Raw genomic sequence first — 13,711 nt, 5'->3', positions numbered from 1 at the left:
CTTGTGATGTTGAATGATTTCTTAACGTACTAGAAATGGAAAGCAACTTCCTCAATCTGAAAAAGAATGTGTATGAACATTCTTACTAAAATCTTACTTAATGGGGAAACATTGAACTTCTCCACCCTAATACTAGAAACAAGGCAGGGATATCCACTCTCTCTATTTCTATTTAACCATATACTAAAGGTGCTGGTCAGTGCAATAAGGCAAGAAAAATAAATAAAAGACATAAAGACTAGAAAACATATAAAACTTGTTAATAGCATACAACATAATTGTGCACATAGAAAATCTTATGGAATATTTTTTAAAATCCTATAAGAACAAATAACTGAATTTAAAAAGGTTGCAAGATATGAAGTCAATATATAACAATGAATTATATTTCTTTCTTTTTTAAGATGAAGTCTTGCTCTTGTGCCCCAGGCTGGAGTGCAATGGCGCTATCTCGGCTCACTGCAACCTCCACCTCCCAGGTTCAAGTGATTCTCCTGCCCTCAGCCTCCCGAGTAGCTGGGATTATAGTCACCTGCCACCACAGCCAGCTAATTCTTTTATTTTAAGTAGAGACAGTGTTTGGCCAGGCTGGTCTTGAATTCCTGACCTCAGGGGATCCACCCGCCTTGGCCTCCCAAAGTGTTGAGATTACAGGCGTGAGCCACTATGCCCGGCAACAATGAATTATATTTCTATACAAAAGCAGCAAACAGTTTGAAAATGACATTTAGGAAACAATTCCAGGCCAGGCCTGGTGGCTCACACCTATAATACTAACGCTTTAAGAGGTCGAGGTGGGAGGTTCACTTGAACCCAGGAGTTCGAGACCAGCTTGGGAAACACAGTGAGACTCTGTCTCTACTAAAAAAAATTTTTAAAATTAGTCAGGAGTGGTGGCAAGTAGCTGTAGTCCCCAGCTATTTGGGTGGCTGAGTGAGTCAAACCAATAAAGGAAGAAAACTCTTTTAAACAAATTGTTAAAATGTTGTTGGAACAACCAGTCAGTCATATGGGAAAAAATAAACCCTGATCTCCATATCTCACTCCACATACACAATTAATTTGAAATGGGTCATGACCTAAATGTAAAAGTTAAAATTTCAAACCTTCTACCAAAAAAAAAAAAAAAAAAAAAAGAAGAGACAATCACTGCAACCTTAGGGTAGGCAAATATTTTGAGGGGAGGGGGGGAATCCACTAACAATAAAAGGAAAAACTTAATTAACAGGACTTCATGAAAATAAAAGATATCTGGCTGGGTGTGGTAGTTCACACCTGTAATCCCAGTACTTTGGGAGGCCGAGGCTGCCGGATCACTTGAGGCCAGGAGTTCGAGACCACCCTGGGCAACACGGCGAAACCCTGTTTCTACTAAAAATACAAAAATTACCCAGGTGTGGTGGCGCACATCTGTAATCTACTCCGGAAGTTGAGGCACGAGAATCACTTGAGCCTGACAGGCAGAGGTGGCAGTGAGCTGAGATTGCACCACTGTACTCCAGCCTAGACAACAAAGCAAGACTGTCTCAAAAGAAAAGAAGAACAGGTAAAAAATATGTGCTCATTTAAAAACATCACAAAGAAATGAATAGGTAAACCACAGAACCAAAAAAATACACATGCAGCACAAACATCTGACAAAGGCTATGTATCCGGATTACATACAAGAACTATAAGTTAATAGCAAAAAGACAAACAACCCAATTTTAAAAAGGGCAAGAGACTTAAAAAGCCACCTCAATGGTCAACAAGAACATTAAATGGTAGTCAATATCATTAGTGATGAGAGAAATGCAAATTAAAACCACAACGCAATACTGTTTCATTCCCTCTAAGATGATTAAAGTTAAAAGATTGACAGTCAGGTGCAGTGGCTCATGCCTGTAATCCCAACACTTTGGGAGGCTGAGGCAGGCGGATCACTTGAGGTCAGGAGTTCGAGACCAGCCTGGCCAATGTGGCAAAACACCATCTCTACTAAAAATACAAAAATTAGCTGGGTGAGGTGGTGCGCATCTGTAGTCGCAGCTTCTCGGGAAGCAGAGGCCTGTGAATCGCTTGATCCCAGGAAGGAGGTTGCAGTGAGCCAAGATCGCGCTACTGCACTCCAGCCTGGGAAAAAGAGCAAGACCTGTCTCAAAAAATAAATAAATAAATAAATAAATAAATAAATAAATAAAAGATTAACAGCATGAAATGCTGACAAGGATGTGGAGTAAATAAAACTCACACAATAAAATGGCATATCAAACTCATACTATAAAATGCTATATCCACTTTGGAGAGCTGTTTCTTTGCTCTTATAAAGTTTAAACACATACTTATCCTAAAAATCAATAATTCTACTCCTACATATGCAGACAAAAAAAACATTCACAGCAGCCTTACTGATAATAGCCCCAAATGAGAAACAATTCAAATGTCCACCATCAAGAGAATGGGGGTAAAATAAATGTTGCATATTTACATAATTAAATACTACTCAACAATTTAAAAAAACTACTGAGACGCAATATCAAGGATGAATTTTAAAAATATATTAAGCAAAAAAGTTAAACACAATGCCAAACGATTCTATTTTTTATAAATTCCAAGAATAGGTGAAACTAATCTTAGAGTGGTAAAAATTTAAAAATGGTTGCTTAGGGTCATGGGAATTGTAGTGGGAATTTGGGATTGTTTGAAAACGGACACAAGGAAGTTCAAGGGAAATAGAAATGCTATGTATCTCGCTTTGGTTGGAGGTTATATGACTGCATACAACTGTTAAAACTCTTTGAACTAAACATTTACGATCTCTGCATTTTACTTTATCTTAATCATATCTCAATTTCTTTAATCTCTAAAAAACCATTTTTAAAGTACAGAGGGCAATCTGAAATATTAACAGTGATTGCTTCTGGGTGTTGGGATTATGGTTAATTTTTTTCTCTTGTTAATTCACATTGTTCTAAACTTCACAATTTTCTATAATGAACATATGTATGTATACACTTTTTCCATTTTCTATATGTGTTTTGTAGTTTCACAAAGATACCAAATGTTGCCAACATTTATCTTCTACAGGGAGGATTATGGGTGGTAAAAGGAAGTGTGAGTCAAGCATTCTTTCTACAGTAGGCACATGGTTCAGTATCCATAGGATCTGAAAGCTCAGGAGATCAGGCAGAGGCAGTCGTACTGAGAAGAGCAAGGGACGAGACACACGAGTTCAGTTCTAATCCTGGTTCTCTCACAGAACTACTGAAGAAGACACAGAGCCTCCATCTCCTCATTCCTAAAATGGGAATAAGACATATCCTGGGCCATGCACAGTGGTTCACACCTGTAATCACAGCACTTTGGGAGGCCGAGGTGAGAGTATCATTTGCATCCAGGAATTTGAGACCAGCCTGGGCAATATAGTGAGACCTCATGTCTACAAAATATCAAAAATTAGTCAGGCGTTGTGGTGCGTACCTGTAGTCCCGGCTACTCAGGTTGAGGTTGGAGGATCACTTGAACCCAGGAGGTCGAAGCTGCAGTGAGCTGTGATTGTGCCACTGCACTCCAGCCTGGGCAATAGAATGAGACCCTCTCTCAAAAAAAAAAAAAAAAAAAATCCTGTCTACCTCAAAGAGGTTTTGTGAGGGTTAGCCAAAATAGCTGTGGTCTATAAAGCAGTCTCTAAAATACAGGGAAGGGAATTCAGCTCGTAGTCACTTCTGAAATGATGTGAAAAGTTAGAAACGCCATCTTTCTCAAAAGTCAGATTTAGTACTTACAGTCCTATAAGAAGTAACAAGAAAAGCTATTGCTAGAACTCTGGCCTTTTAAATGAACAGCTGAGAGCCCTTACCTATTGTTGCGGTAATAGTGATTCTGCAGGGCGTAGGGTATGCACTGGGGGTTTAACCGTTTGCTGTCAGCCTCCTTCCAGCCATCTTCAGTCCACTTTCTTTTGATCTGCTTCTCTTCCTGTTTTTTCCCCATATATTCAGCATAGGTTTGAATCCGATAGCTTTCTGCATATTTGCTGGTATTGACAGCTACAAGGAAAAGAAAAAAAAAATGCTTACCAAAGTCTGGCCTAGCTCCAAAGATACCACTTTTGAAATGTGGCCTAAGGTGGTCAAAGGAGCCCCATCAGGACTGAGGTCTGACCCCTGGTTCTGCCACCTGGAAGACAAATGACCTCGGGTACACCCTGTAAACTCTCCAAGTCTGAGTTTTCTCATCTGGAAAAAAAGTCATTGCTCCTCAATCTCCTTTTCAGCGTGAAAGTGCTTTATAAACTGTAAAGAACCATAATGATGTAAGTAAAATACTAATTTTCAAAATATTTGCAGTCAACATTACTATTTGGATATTATTCATTTTCAGAGTAACAAAATGAAAATAAAACACTAAGGAAAAACTGTAAATCCTCACTATTTTCCTAAAATAAAATGACAACAAAAAACAATATTGCCAGTGGTGGTGATTACTGTGTCATACACTGAAGATCTCCTGTAAGTCTGTGTGCAGTGTTTTACATGCATTATATCTAATCTTCATAGTATACTTGTAAGAGAGGAAATGTTTTCACATGTGAGAAAGCAGGGTCACAGAGGTCAGGGGTTTGCTGCAGATCACCCCTGGGTAAGTGGCAGGGATAAGATGCAAAACCAGGTTCCTCAAACCCTAATACCAGGGTCCTTCTTTTGTTGTTATTGTTGTTGTTTTTTTTTTGAGATGGAGTCTTGCTCTGTTGCCCAGGCTGGAGTGCAATGGCGCAATCTCAGCTCACCGCAAGCTCCGCCTCCCGGGTTCATGCCATTCTCCTGCCTCAGCCTCCTGAGTAGCTGGGACTACAGGCGCCCGCCACCACGCCTGGCTAATTTTTCGTATTTTAGTAGAGACGGGGTTTCACCATGTTAGCCAGGATGGTCTTGATCTCCTGACCTTGTGATCCACCCGCCTCGGCCTCCCAAAGTGCTGGGATTACAGGCGTGAGCCACCATGCCCGGCCCAGGGTCCTTCTCATCACTCTGTATCTCACTCTGGACTCCGCAAAAAAAAATTTTTGGAAGTAATTTTCATTTTGTTATTTATTTATTTATTTTTTAACTTTATTACCTGTTTTGTTACAATGAGTTTTAAACAAATTTGTACACCTACATGTCGTCCATCAAGCGAATTAAGATAAAGAACATCCCCCTCACCCTCATGCCTGTTTTTAGACAACCTCCCACCCCTCCTTCACTGGACAAAGACACCTCAGATGTGTAGTACAATTATGGCATTATCTTCCTCAATGTGATAACTTTGCTGTCACCACTGCTATCATCAGGGCTTAATTTTGCCTTCTCTTAAGCTACCTATAACTGGAATTATACTACATATGCATTTTTTTTTTGTATTTTATTTATCTTATTTCAGTAGTTTTAGGGGAAGAGGTGGTATGTGGTTGCATGGAAAAGTTCTTCAGTGGTGATTTCTGAGTTTTGGTGCACCTGTCACCTGAGCAGTGTACACTGCACCCAATGTACAGTCTTTTATACCTCGCCCCCTCCTCTCCTTCCCCTGGAGTTCCCAAAGTACATCATTCTTATGCCTTTGCATGCTCATAGCTTAGCTCCCATGTACTCTGCAAATTTAAGACAGCTGCACAATACTTAGGACATGCCTCTGCTCCTTCCGCCTTAAAAGACTGCTAATTCTCCGTAATGCGCTCTGGCTGGCAGGGGTACTTGAAAGCTGGGGCTTAATCCCCCCTTGGGGTTAATGTTTCAGACTAAGGCCAGATCAGTTGTGTTCTGATCCCATGCTGCCCCCTCTTCTGAGGCTGCTGTGGATGGATCACGATGGCAGCATGGGAGTGAGGATCAATGATGGCCTCTTGGTGCCCATTTGTTACTTCTGGCTTCCAGTTTGGGCATACGCATTCCTAGCCCACTATCACTGCCAACAACTATTACCCACACTGGCAGTGAGACCCTAAGAGCCTGGCCACACTGTTCAGGGCTGCCTTGTACCTGGTAGCTGCAAAGTGCCATGATGTCAGAAGCAGAATCTGTCTACCTGCACCTAGAAAACCCCTGCATATGGAATAGTTCTCAATAAAAATGATGTGACTGAACGCAGAGCAGAATACAGTGCTGGTGACGAGCATGCAGGCTTTGGGAATGTTGGCACTGGACAAGGGAATCCAGTTTACCAGGGACCTTAAAACAGAGGGAAAGACAACTGTATGAGAGGCAGATGTCCCACATCCGGCACCTGACACATTTTAATCTTCAACTAGGCCAGATTTCACCAAAACTTAGTGCAACAAAGGTTTCTGGAATGTCATGCCCTAAATATTTACTTACCTAAAAAACAGAACAAAACAGGAAAATACTCTATTTCTTCAGAAAACAAATTTTTACTAAGAAGTTTGTGTCCTTTTAAATATTCACTCTAGAGTTAAAGAGAACAAGGGAAAAAAAAACCCTCAAAGTATTAGAGAGGCAGGGCACAGTGGCTCACACTTGTAATCTCAGCACTTTGGGAGGCCAAGGCAGGAGGATAACTTGAGCCCATGGGGTTGAAGACCAACCTGGGCAACACTGTGAGACCCCTATGTCTAAAAAAAAAAAAAAGTGTCAGAGAATGTTCATATTATACAACGTCTCCCAAAGAAGTCGAGTGGGTTACTGAAATGTGAGCTCAAAACAGCATGCTCTACCTCACTCAGGAGATAAGCGGTGAAAGCAGGCGGTTCTGGAGACGTGCTATTGAGTAAAGTTGCTCATATCAGAGAGCCACAGAAATACGATCCTTTCCTGAAAATCTTATTCCTTGGAACAGTTGTTTTTCTTACTTTTAATGTGTCATATTTCTGTTATTTTTCACTCATTGACCCAGCCTCCCAACAAGTTACATCCAGTAAACATTGTCCACCCATTCTTCCATGTGGTAACTGCTTACTGAGTGTTTTTGTCCCAGGAACTATGTCAGGTATTTGGTAAATCAAGACACAATCTCCACCCTCTCTTAAAGGTCACACTGTCACATACCAGATTTATGTAGTGGTGATTTCCCTGTAAACTTGTGATTCCCTAAGCTTGTGATAGATTAAAATATGTTCATCTATCAAAGTGGATATATGAGAACCCATTGGTTCTACCATCATTATTCTGTACCAATTGTTAACCAATGAGCATCTCCTGGATTTTCTTCTATTTCTTTTTTTTTAAGAAAGTTCTTTATTTTTATTAATTTATTATTTATTTATTTGAGACAAAGTCTCGCTCTTTTGCCTAAGCTGGAGTACAGTGGCACAATCTAGGCTCATTGCAACTTCCACCACCCAGGTTCAAGTGATTCTCGTGCCTCAGCCTCCTGAATAGCGGAAACTACATGCGAACACCACCACACCCGGGTAATTTCTGTAACTTTCACAGAGACAGGGTTTCGCGTTGTTGGCCAGGGTGGTCTCAAACTCCTGGGCTCAAGTGATCTGCCTGCCTTGGCCTCCCAAAGTGCTGGGATTATGGGTGTGAGCCACCATGCCCGGCCTGGCTATTGCATCCTTTAATCTAAAAGGTTTATTTTGCAAGCACACCCAAAAGGGATGACATCTGCAATAATCCCTCTGTTGTCAGGTGTGATCGCTCATGCCTAGAGTCCCAGCACTCTGGGAGGCCAAGGCAGGAGGACTGCTTGAGCCCAGGAGTTCGAGACCAGCCTGGACAACGGGGCAAAACCCTGTTCTCTACAAAAAAATACAAAAATTAGCCAGATGTGGTGACTTGAGACTACAGTCTCAGTTATTAGGGAGGCTGAGGTGAGAGGATCGACTGAGCTCAGGAAGTCAAGTCTGCAGTGAGCCATGAGTGCACCATTGTACTCACTCCAGCCTGGGCAACACAGCAAGACCCTACCTCGAAAAAAATCCTTCTCTCAAGTTTAATTTGGATTACCAAGTAGGAGAGGAGGCTTGGGTCAATATTCCCCATGAAAGCAAAGGTGATGACAGGGTCATAGAGGAGCTGAGATAATCTATTTAATGGTATCTGATTGTTTTCAATAATTCAGCTCCCAGCTGATAGACAAATGTTACAAACAACTCCCTAACCATGGCGAGGGAATTTATCTGAGCACATTTGGAATTTAGGATCACTTAAAAGGGGAAATAAATAACAGTCTGCTTTTCACTGCTGGCCTCCACGTGGCAATAATTTACCAGCATTCCTTCGAGTCCCAGCAGCTTTGCAGCTCTTGGCCTTTAATCTAGAAGCCAAGCTCTGGCTTGAAGCCACGCCTCTAATGGATGAATCAGCAAAATGAATTGGCTGTCAACTGTGTCCTCCAGTGATTCCAGCTCCCCTGTCAGAAGCAGCATGTAGCAGGCTGCTGGGTAACACTAACCTTTTCCAAATTTGTCAGGGAAATGATTCAAGGCAATCTATCCGTCTTGCCACTTTGTGAAAGCCACTGGGGAACCAAACGTGCCAAGAGTCCTCCCTGTTTCCCTGGAGGTGAGTGGGAGCAGTTCCCTCACATAAGAGTCTCAACCACTCCGGCTTCACTGTGCCTGGTCCATTGTCTCTTGACACTGCACACAGCATAGCATTTAATCTTTGGATGTTCTAGTCACCACACAAATAAAGAGACTGAGCATCGGAGAAACTAAACAGCTTGCCTGAGGTCTTGTAGGTAAGCAACAAAGCTGGGATGGAACCAGGATGTGGCATACACACACACACACACACACACACACACACACACACATTTTAACAATGTAATACTGCCACATGTCTACTGTGTATTTATATGCATTTTGTTTATGTAGACAATTAGCTTATAAAATGCTTCCTGTATTAAGGAATTACTTAAAATGTTTAGACTTTTTAAAAAAATAACTTTCTACTACTGTCAATCAAAGACTTTTCCAACTAAGTTGATGCATTATGTTTATGAACAGGAAGACAACATAAGATGTAGATTCCTTCCTAAACTGACTTATAGATTTACTGCAACTCCAGCAAAAATATTCCAACATTTTATTTTATTTTTTAAACAGCTTCTGTGGAACAGGGCTAACTCACAGGCAGTGTGTCCAGAGTTGGCCTCCAACATTTTAATTAAATATTGAAAAAAATTAAAAGTAAGAAAAAAAAATCTCAGTAGAAAACAACAGTGGTTGTGAGAGCCTGGGCTGGTGCTGGGGGGCTGGAATGGGAGAGGAAGTTGACTACAAAGAGCGGGAGGGCATTTTGAGGGTGACAGAACTATTCTATATCCTGATTGCAGTGCTGATTACATTACTGTACGCATTTATTGTGGCACAGAACTGCACATCATTTTATTATACATCAATTAAACCTCAGTTATTCTGGGAAACCTGAAAGATGAATTCTAAAATTAGAACAAAAGGGCCAACAATAGCTGGGACATTTCTAAAAAAGCATGGGAAGGGGGACTTGCTTTACTAGGTAAAAAGTCTATTGTAAAGCTATAGGAATTGAGACAGTGGAGTAATGGTGCTGAGATAAACTGACCGATGGTACAGAATTCTAAGAGCCTAGAAAAACACATATACATCTGTGAAACTTTGATTTTTGACAGAACGGTCAGGAAAAGGAAAAGCTGGAAAAATTGTTTATCCATAGAAAAAAAAAAAAAAAAAAAGAAATTGGATTCTTAGTCACACCATGCTGAAAAATTCACTCCAGATGGATGAAGAGCTTAAATGTCAAAAGCAAAAAGCAAACTCTGAGAACTTGAAAAGAAAATATAAGTGAGTATCTTTCTGAGCTTGAAGTAGGGAAGAATTTACGAAGATAGAAAAAAGGATAGGCATAAAAGAAAAGATCAATAAGTTTGGCTACATTAATATTAAAGCCTTTGTCCATCAGAAGACACTTTAAAGGGAAGAAAGGCAATCTATAAACTGGGAGAAGATATTTGTAAGACATTCAACTGACAGGATTAGCACTAGAATACATAAAAACAGCCAGAAACTAGTAAGGAAACAACTGCAGAAAAGTGGGCACAAGGCATGAGAAGCACGTACAGTCACTGCACAGGGGGAGGTGAGTGAGGCCAGTGCACATACGCAGAGGTGCTCAGCCACAGACAAAGGCAAATCATGACTATAACGAGACATGGCTCTATACCTACTGCGTTGGCAAAAATTACAAAAACGTTAATACCAATTATTGGGAAGGTGTGGCGCAACAGGATCCCCAGTGGTTGTACGACCATTTTGGAAAACAAGTTAGTGTTCTCACTTAAAGGTGATCATTCTCACTCCCTATGACCCTGCAATTTCACTCATGAATAATAAGAGATCAATACAAGAGTTTTCAAAAAAGAACTGTTCATAACAGCTAAAAAGAAAGAGAAAGAGAGGGAGGGCTCCAAATCCTTATCCTTGGGTAAACGGACAAATCTGCACTACATTCACACAATGGAATATTGTCTAAGAGAAAATATGAGTGAACTACAGTTACACAGAATAAAATGGATGAATCTCAGTGATGTAACGGTGAATGATAAATGCAATCCCCCTCACGCCCCACAACACACATACATACACACGTGGTGGGGGTGTGTATGAGAGGGAGAACAAAAAATAGCAAGAAGATGATCACCACAAACTTCAGTAGAATAGCTGGTGCTGGAAGGTAATCAGGAGAACTAGACAGGAGAAGAACAATAGGTAGATGTAATTTATTAGTAATGTTTTAATTCTTTGGTTGAGTGGTGGTTTCACAGATGTTCATTACGTTTTAAACAAACAAAATTTCTAGCGCGCCTGTAATCCCAACTACTCAGGAGGCTGAGGCAGGAGAATCGCTTGAACATGGGAGGTGGAGGTTGCAGTGAGCCGAGATCGTGCCACCGCACTACAGCCTGGCGACTGAGCGAGACTCAAAAAAAAAAAAAAATTCTAGCTTTTCCATTGTTTACCCTGTCCAACTACTAAAGGCCACTTCCAATACAATCTGCTTAAGTGAGAAGGTCTCTTTAAGATTAGCTCAAACTTACTCCTGTTTCAACATCTTCGGTCCCATGGAAGTGGAGCCCCTGAGTGGGACACATGTAGTATACATGTCTACTGTGGCTCTGATGCCAGACTTCAGCCTTGCTCGGCGGCCAAGGGCGTTTTTGCAGTCTGCTTCTTAGAGGGCTGAAACCAGTTTATTGTAGCAACTGTTTGGGGCTCGGGAGGGTGTACTAGGAAACTGCTGAAGCAGTTACACACCATTAGTCCTGCATTTTTTGCCATGGCCATTCTCAGCAAACATCAAGTTGTCAATATCTAAGGGAATTGCCTATATTCGTATTAATCCAATGGTTACAACAAAGAGGACTGGACATGGTGGCTCATGCCTGTAATCCCAGCACTTTGGGAGGCCAAGGCCAGCGGATCACTTGAGTCCAGCAGTTCAAGACTAGCCTGGGTAACATGGTGAAACCCTGTCTCTACTTAAAATACAAAGATTAGCGAGGCATGCCTGTAGTCCCAGATACTCGGAGGGGTGAGGCAGGAGGATTGTTTGAGCCTGGGAGGTGGAGGTTGCAGTGAGCTGAGATTGTGCCATTGCACTCCAGCCAAGTTGACAAAGTGAGACCCTGTCTCAAATAAATAAATAAATAAATAAAAATAAAACAAAACAAAGAAAGAGAACTATTTATTGGCTATTTCTTCTGTTAGCAGAGAAAATCCTGTCAGCATTATCCTAGCTTTATACATAAGGACACTGAGACTCATAAAAAGGGACTGTCCCAAGGTCCCAAAGATTACACATGTGTAGGCTGGGACCCCAACCAAAGCCTACATTCTTTCCACTACACCACATGCACTGGAAGGGACTCGGTTTGTGTCACGTAGAGTTAACACAGGCATGCATCTGTCTGCAAGGAAGCAGAGTGTGTCCATCTCTCCACCCAACAGCTTTGTGCAAATGCTGGAAAGAGTCCCTGTGTGATAACCTGGTGTGTTACTCCACGATCAGAAGTGGTGTGTGTCAAGAGTGGCCTCTGCCTACTTCACAGGCCCAAATCCTACTCCTCTAATACCAGCGTGTGCCTTAATGTCAAAGGTGCCCTCTCTGACACCCTTTAAGATGGCCTCTCCTTATTCCCCTCAGAGCAATCACCAGCCTGAGGCCCTAAATCACCACACTGTCATTTCTGATTGTCACCCCATGCCTGGATGACACCAAAGGTTGCTTTGTGTTTGTTTGCTTATTTAAATATGAATATACTAGATACAAAAGTTTTTTCATATTCCATAAAGTTTTGATCAAGTTTAAATTTACAACAGATGGACAGCCTCTCCAATTTACCATATAGAGAATGGATGGTTTTATCAGATTTTGCAAAAGGGCAAACTTTAAAATCTTTAAAGAAAGATATTAGAAATAAAGGAAAACAGAAATACCCAACCCTAATGGTCATTATGAACATTTTCCAAAATGATCTGAGATGTATTTCCCCTCAACCCATCTAAGGAACTAGGCAGATACTAAGTTGCAAAGAGGAATCAGTGATCTAACAAAGACATGGTAAAATGAATGTATTTCCAACATGCCCAAAGAAGTAAAAATGGGCAGGCAAGCCCAGAAAATGACAGCCTTCCTTTCCACCCTCTCTAGTCCATCCTTCCCCTGCTGACATGATCCATTCTCTTCTGTTAAACCCTTCAGCATTTTCAAAATAAAGTGCAAACTTGCTGGTATACCAGCTGGGTACCAGCAAGACTGCCTCAATAATAACCCAGTTCTGTCCAGCCCTTTCATCTCAGTTCTGTTTTCCCACATTTATTTGTCTCCCAAACAGGGCCAGGTGCTCTTTGAGGGAAGGGATTATACATTATTCATTTCTGTAACACCTGGGGTTTACCATAGTAGTTTTCCAGGAATTCAATGTATGATTATGGGAAGAAAGGAAGAAACAAAACTTTAGGCCAGACATGGTGGCTCATGCCTGTAAGCCCTGCACCTTGGGAGGCCAAGGTGGGAGGATCACTTAAGCCCAGGAATTTAAGACCAGCCTGGACAACAGTGTGACCGCATCTCTACAACATAAAAAATAAAAATAAATTAGCTGGGTGTGGTGGTGTACACCTATAGTCCCAGCTACTCAGAAGGCTGAAGGGGGAGGATCACTTGAGCCAGCAAGGTTGAGGCTACAGTGAGCCGAGACTGCACCACTGTACTCCAGCCTGGGCAACAGAGTGAGACCCTATCTCAAAAAAAAAGAAATTAAATAAGCAAATAAATAAATGAATGAATAAATAATAACAGCTTTTGTCTGATGGCAGCCTATTTCTACTCAAGAGAAAAAACAAGACAGCATGAGGATACAAACTTACACATTTTTCAGTTAAAAATCCCATGTTGAAGCCCGGTATGTGAAAAAAGTTCCTGGACCGGAAACTGGGGGCCCTGGCTCTGGCTCTAACGGGCAGCTTTGCCTGGGCAGGAAACAGGTCACTATCACTGACAGCAGAGGCTGACCCACCTGCCTGCTCACACCGTTGGGAGCCAGAGCTTGGGATTCCTTGTCCTTCATGCTTCCTTTCATACCATGGGTGTTTCTCCAACAAAGGCTAATTATGTTTTTAAAAAAGTCCTGAGGCTGGAAGAGTGGAAACTAGGGCAGTGAAAGAGATCCGAGCCCCATAAAGGGGACAGACAGAACTAGTGAAGATAATGGAGGACGGCATTCCTTCCTTTCTGCTTTCTCAGGGCCT

At 41.6% G+C, this 13,711-nt stretch overlaps 1 protein-coding gene across 7 annotated transcripts in view; it reads right to left on the bottom strand.

Annotated features, from left to right (window-relative positions):
• Window positions 1-13,711, bottom strand: part of PARN (poly(A)-specific ribonuclease) — a 198,772-nt gene that overhangs the window by 43,723 nt on the left and 141,338 nt on the right. For all 7 annotated transcript variants that reach the window (XM_033235685.1, XM_033235686.1, XM_033235684.1 and 4 more), the window contains one exon: window positions 3,839-4,028. In XM_033235685.1, the coding sequence (XP_033091576.1) occupies window positions 3,839-4,028 (190 nt within the window). The remainder of the gene's footprint in view (window positions 1-3,838; window positions 4,029-13,711) is intronic.

The sequence above is a fragment of the Trachypithecus francoisi genome, unplaced genomic scaffold (genome assembly GCF_009764315.1).
Source record: "Trachypithecus francoisi isolate TF-2019V2 unplaced genomic scaffold, Tfra_2.0 Lachesis_group15, whole genome shotgun sequence".
In the NCBI taxonomy this organism is placed as follows: domain Eukaryota; kingdom Metazoa; phylum Chordata; class Mammalia; order Primates; family Cercopithecidae; genus Trachypithecus; species Trachypithecus francoisi.
Note: the sequence above shows the minus strand (reverse complement) of the source record. Positions and strands in the feature narration are given on the sequence as shown.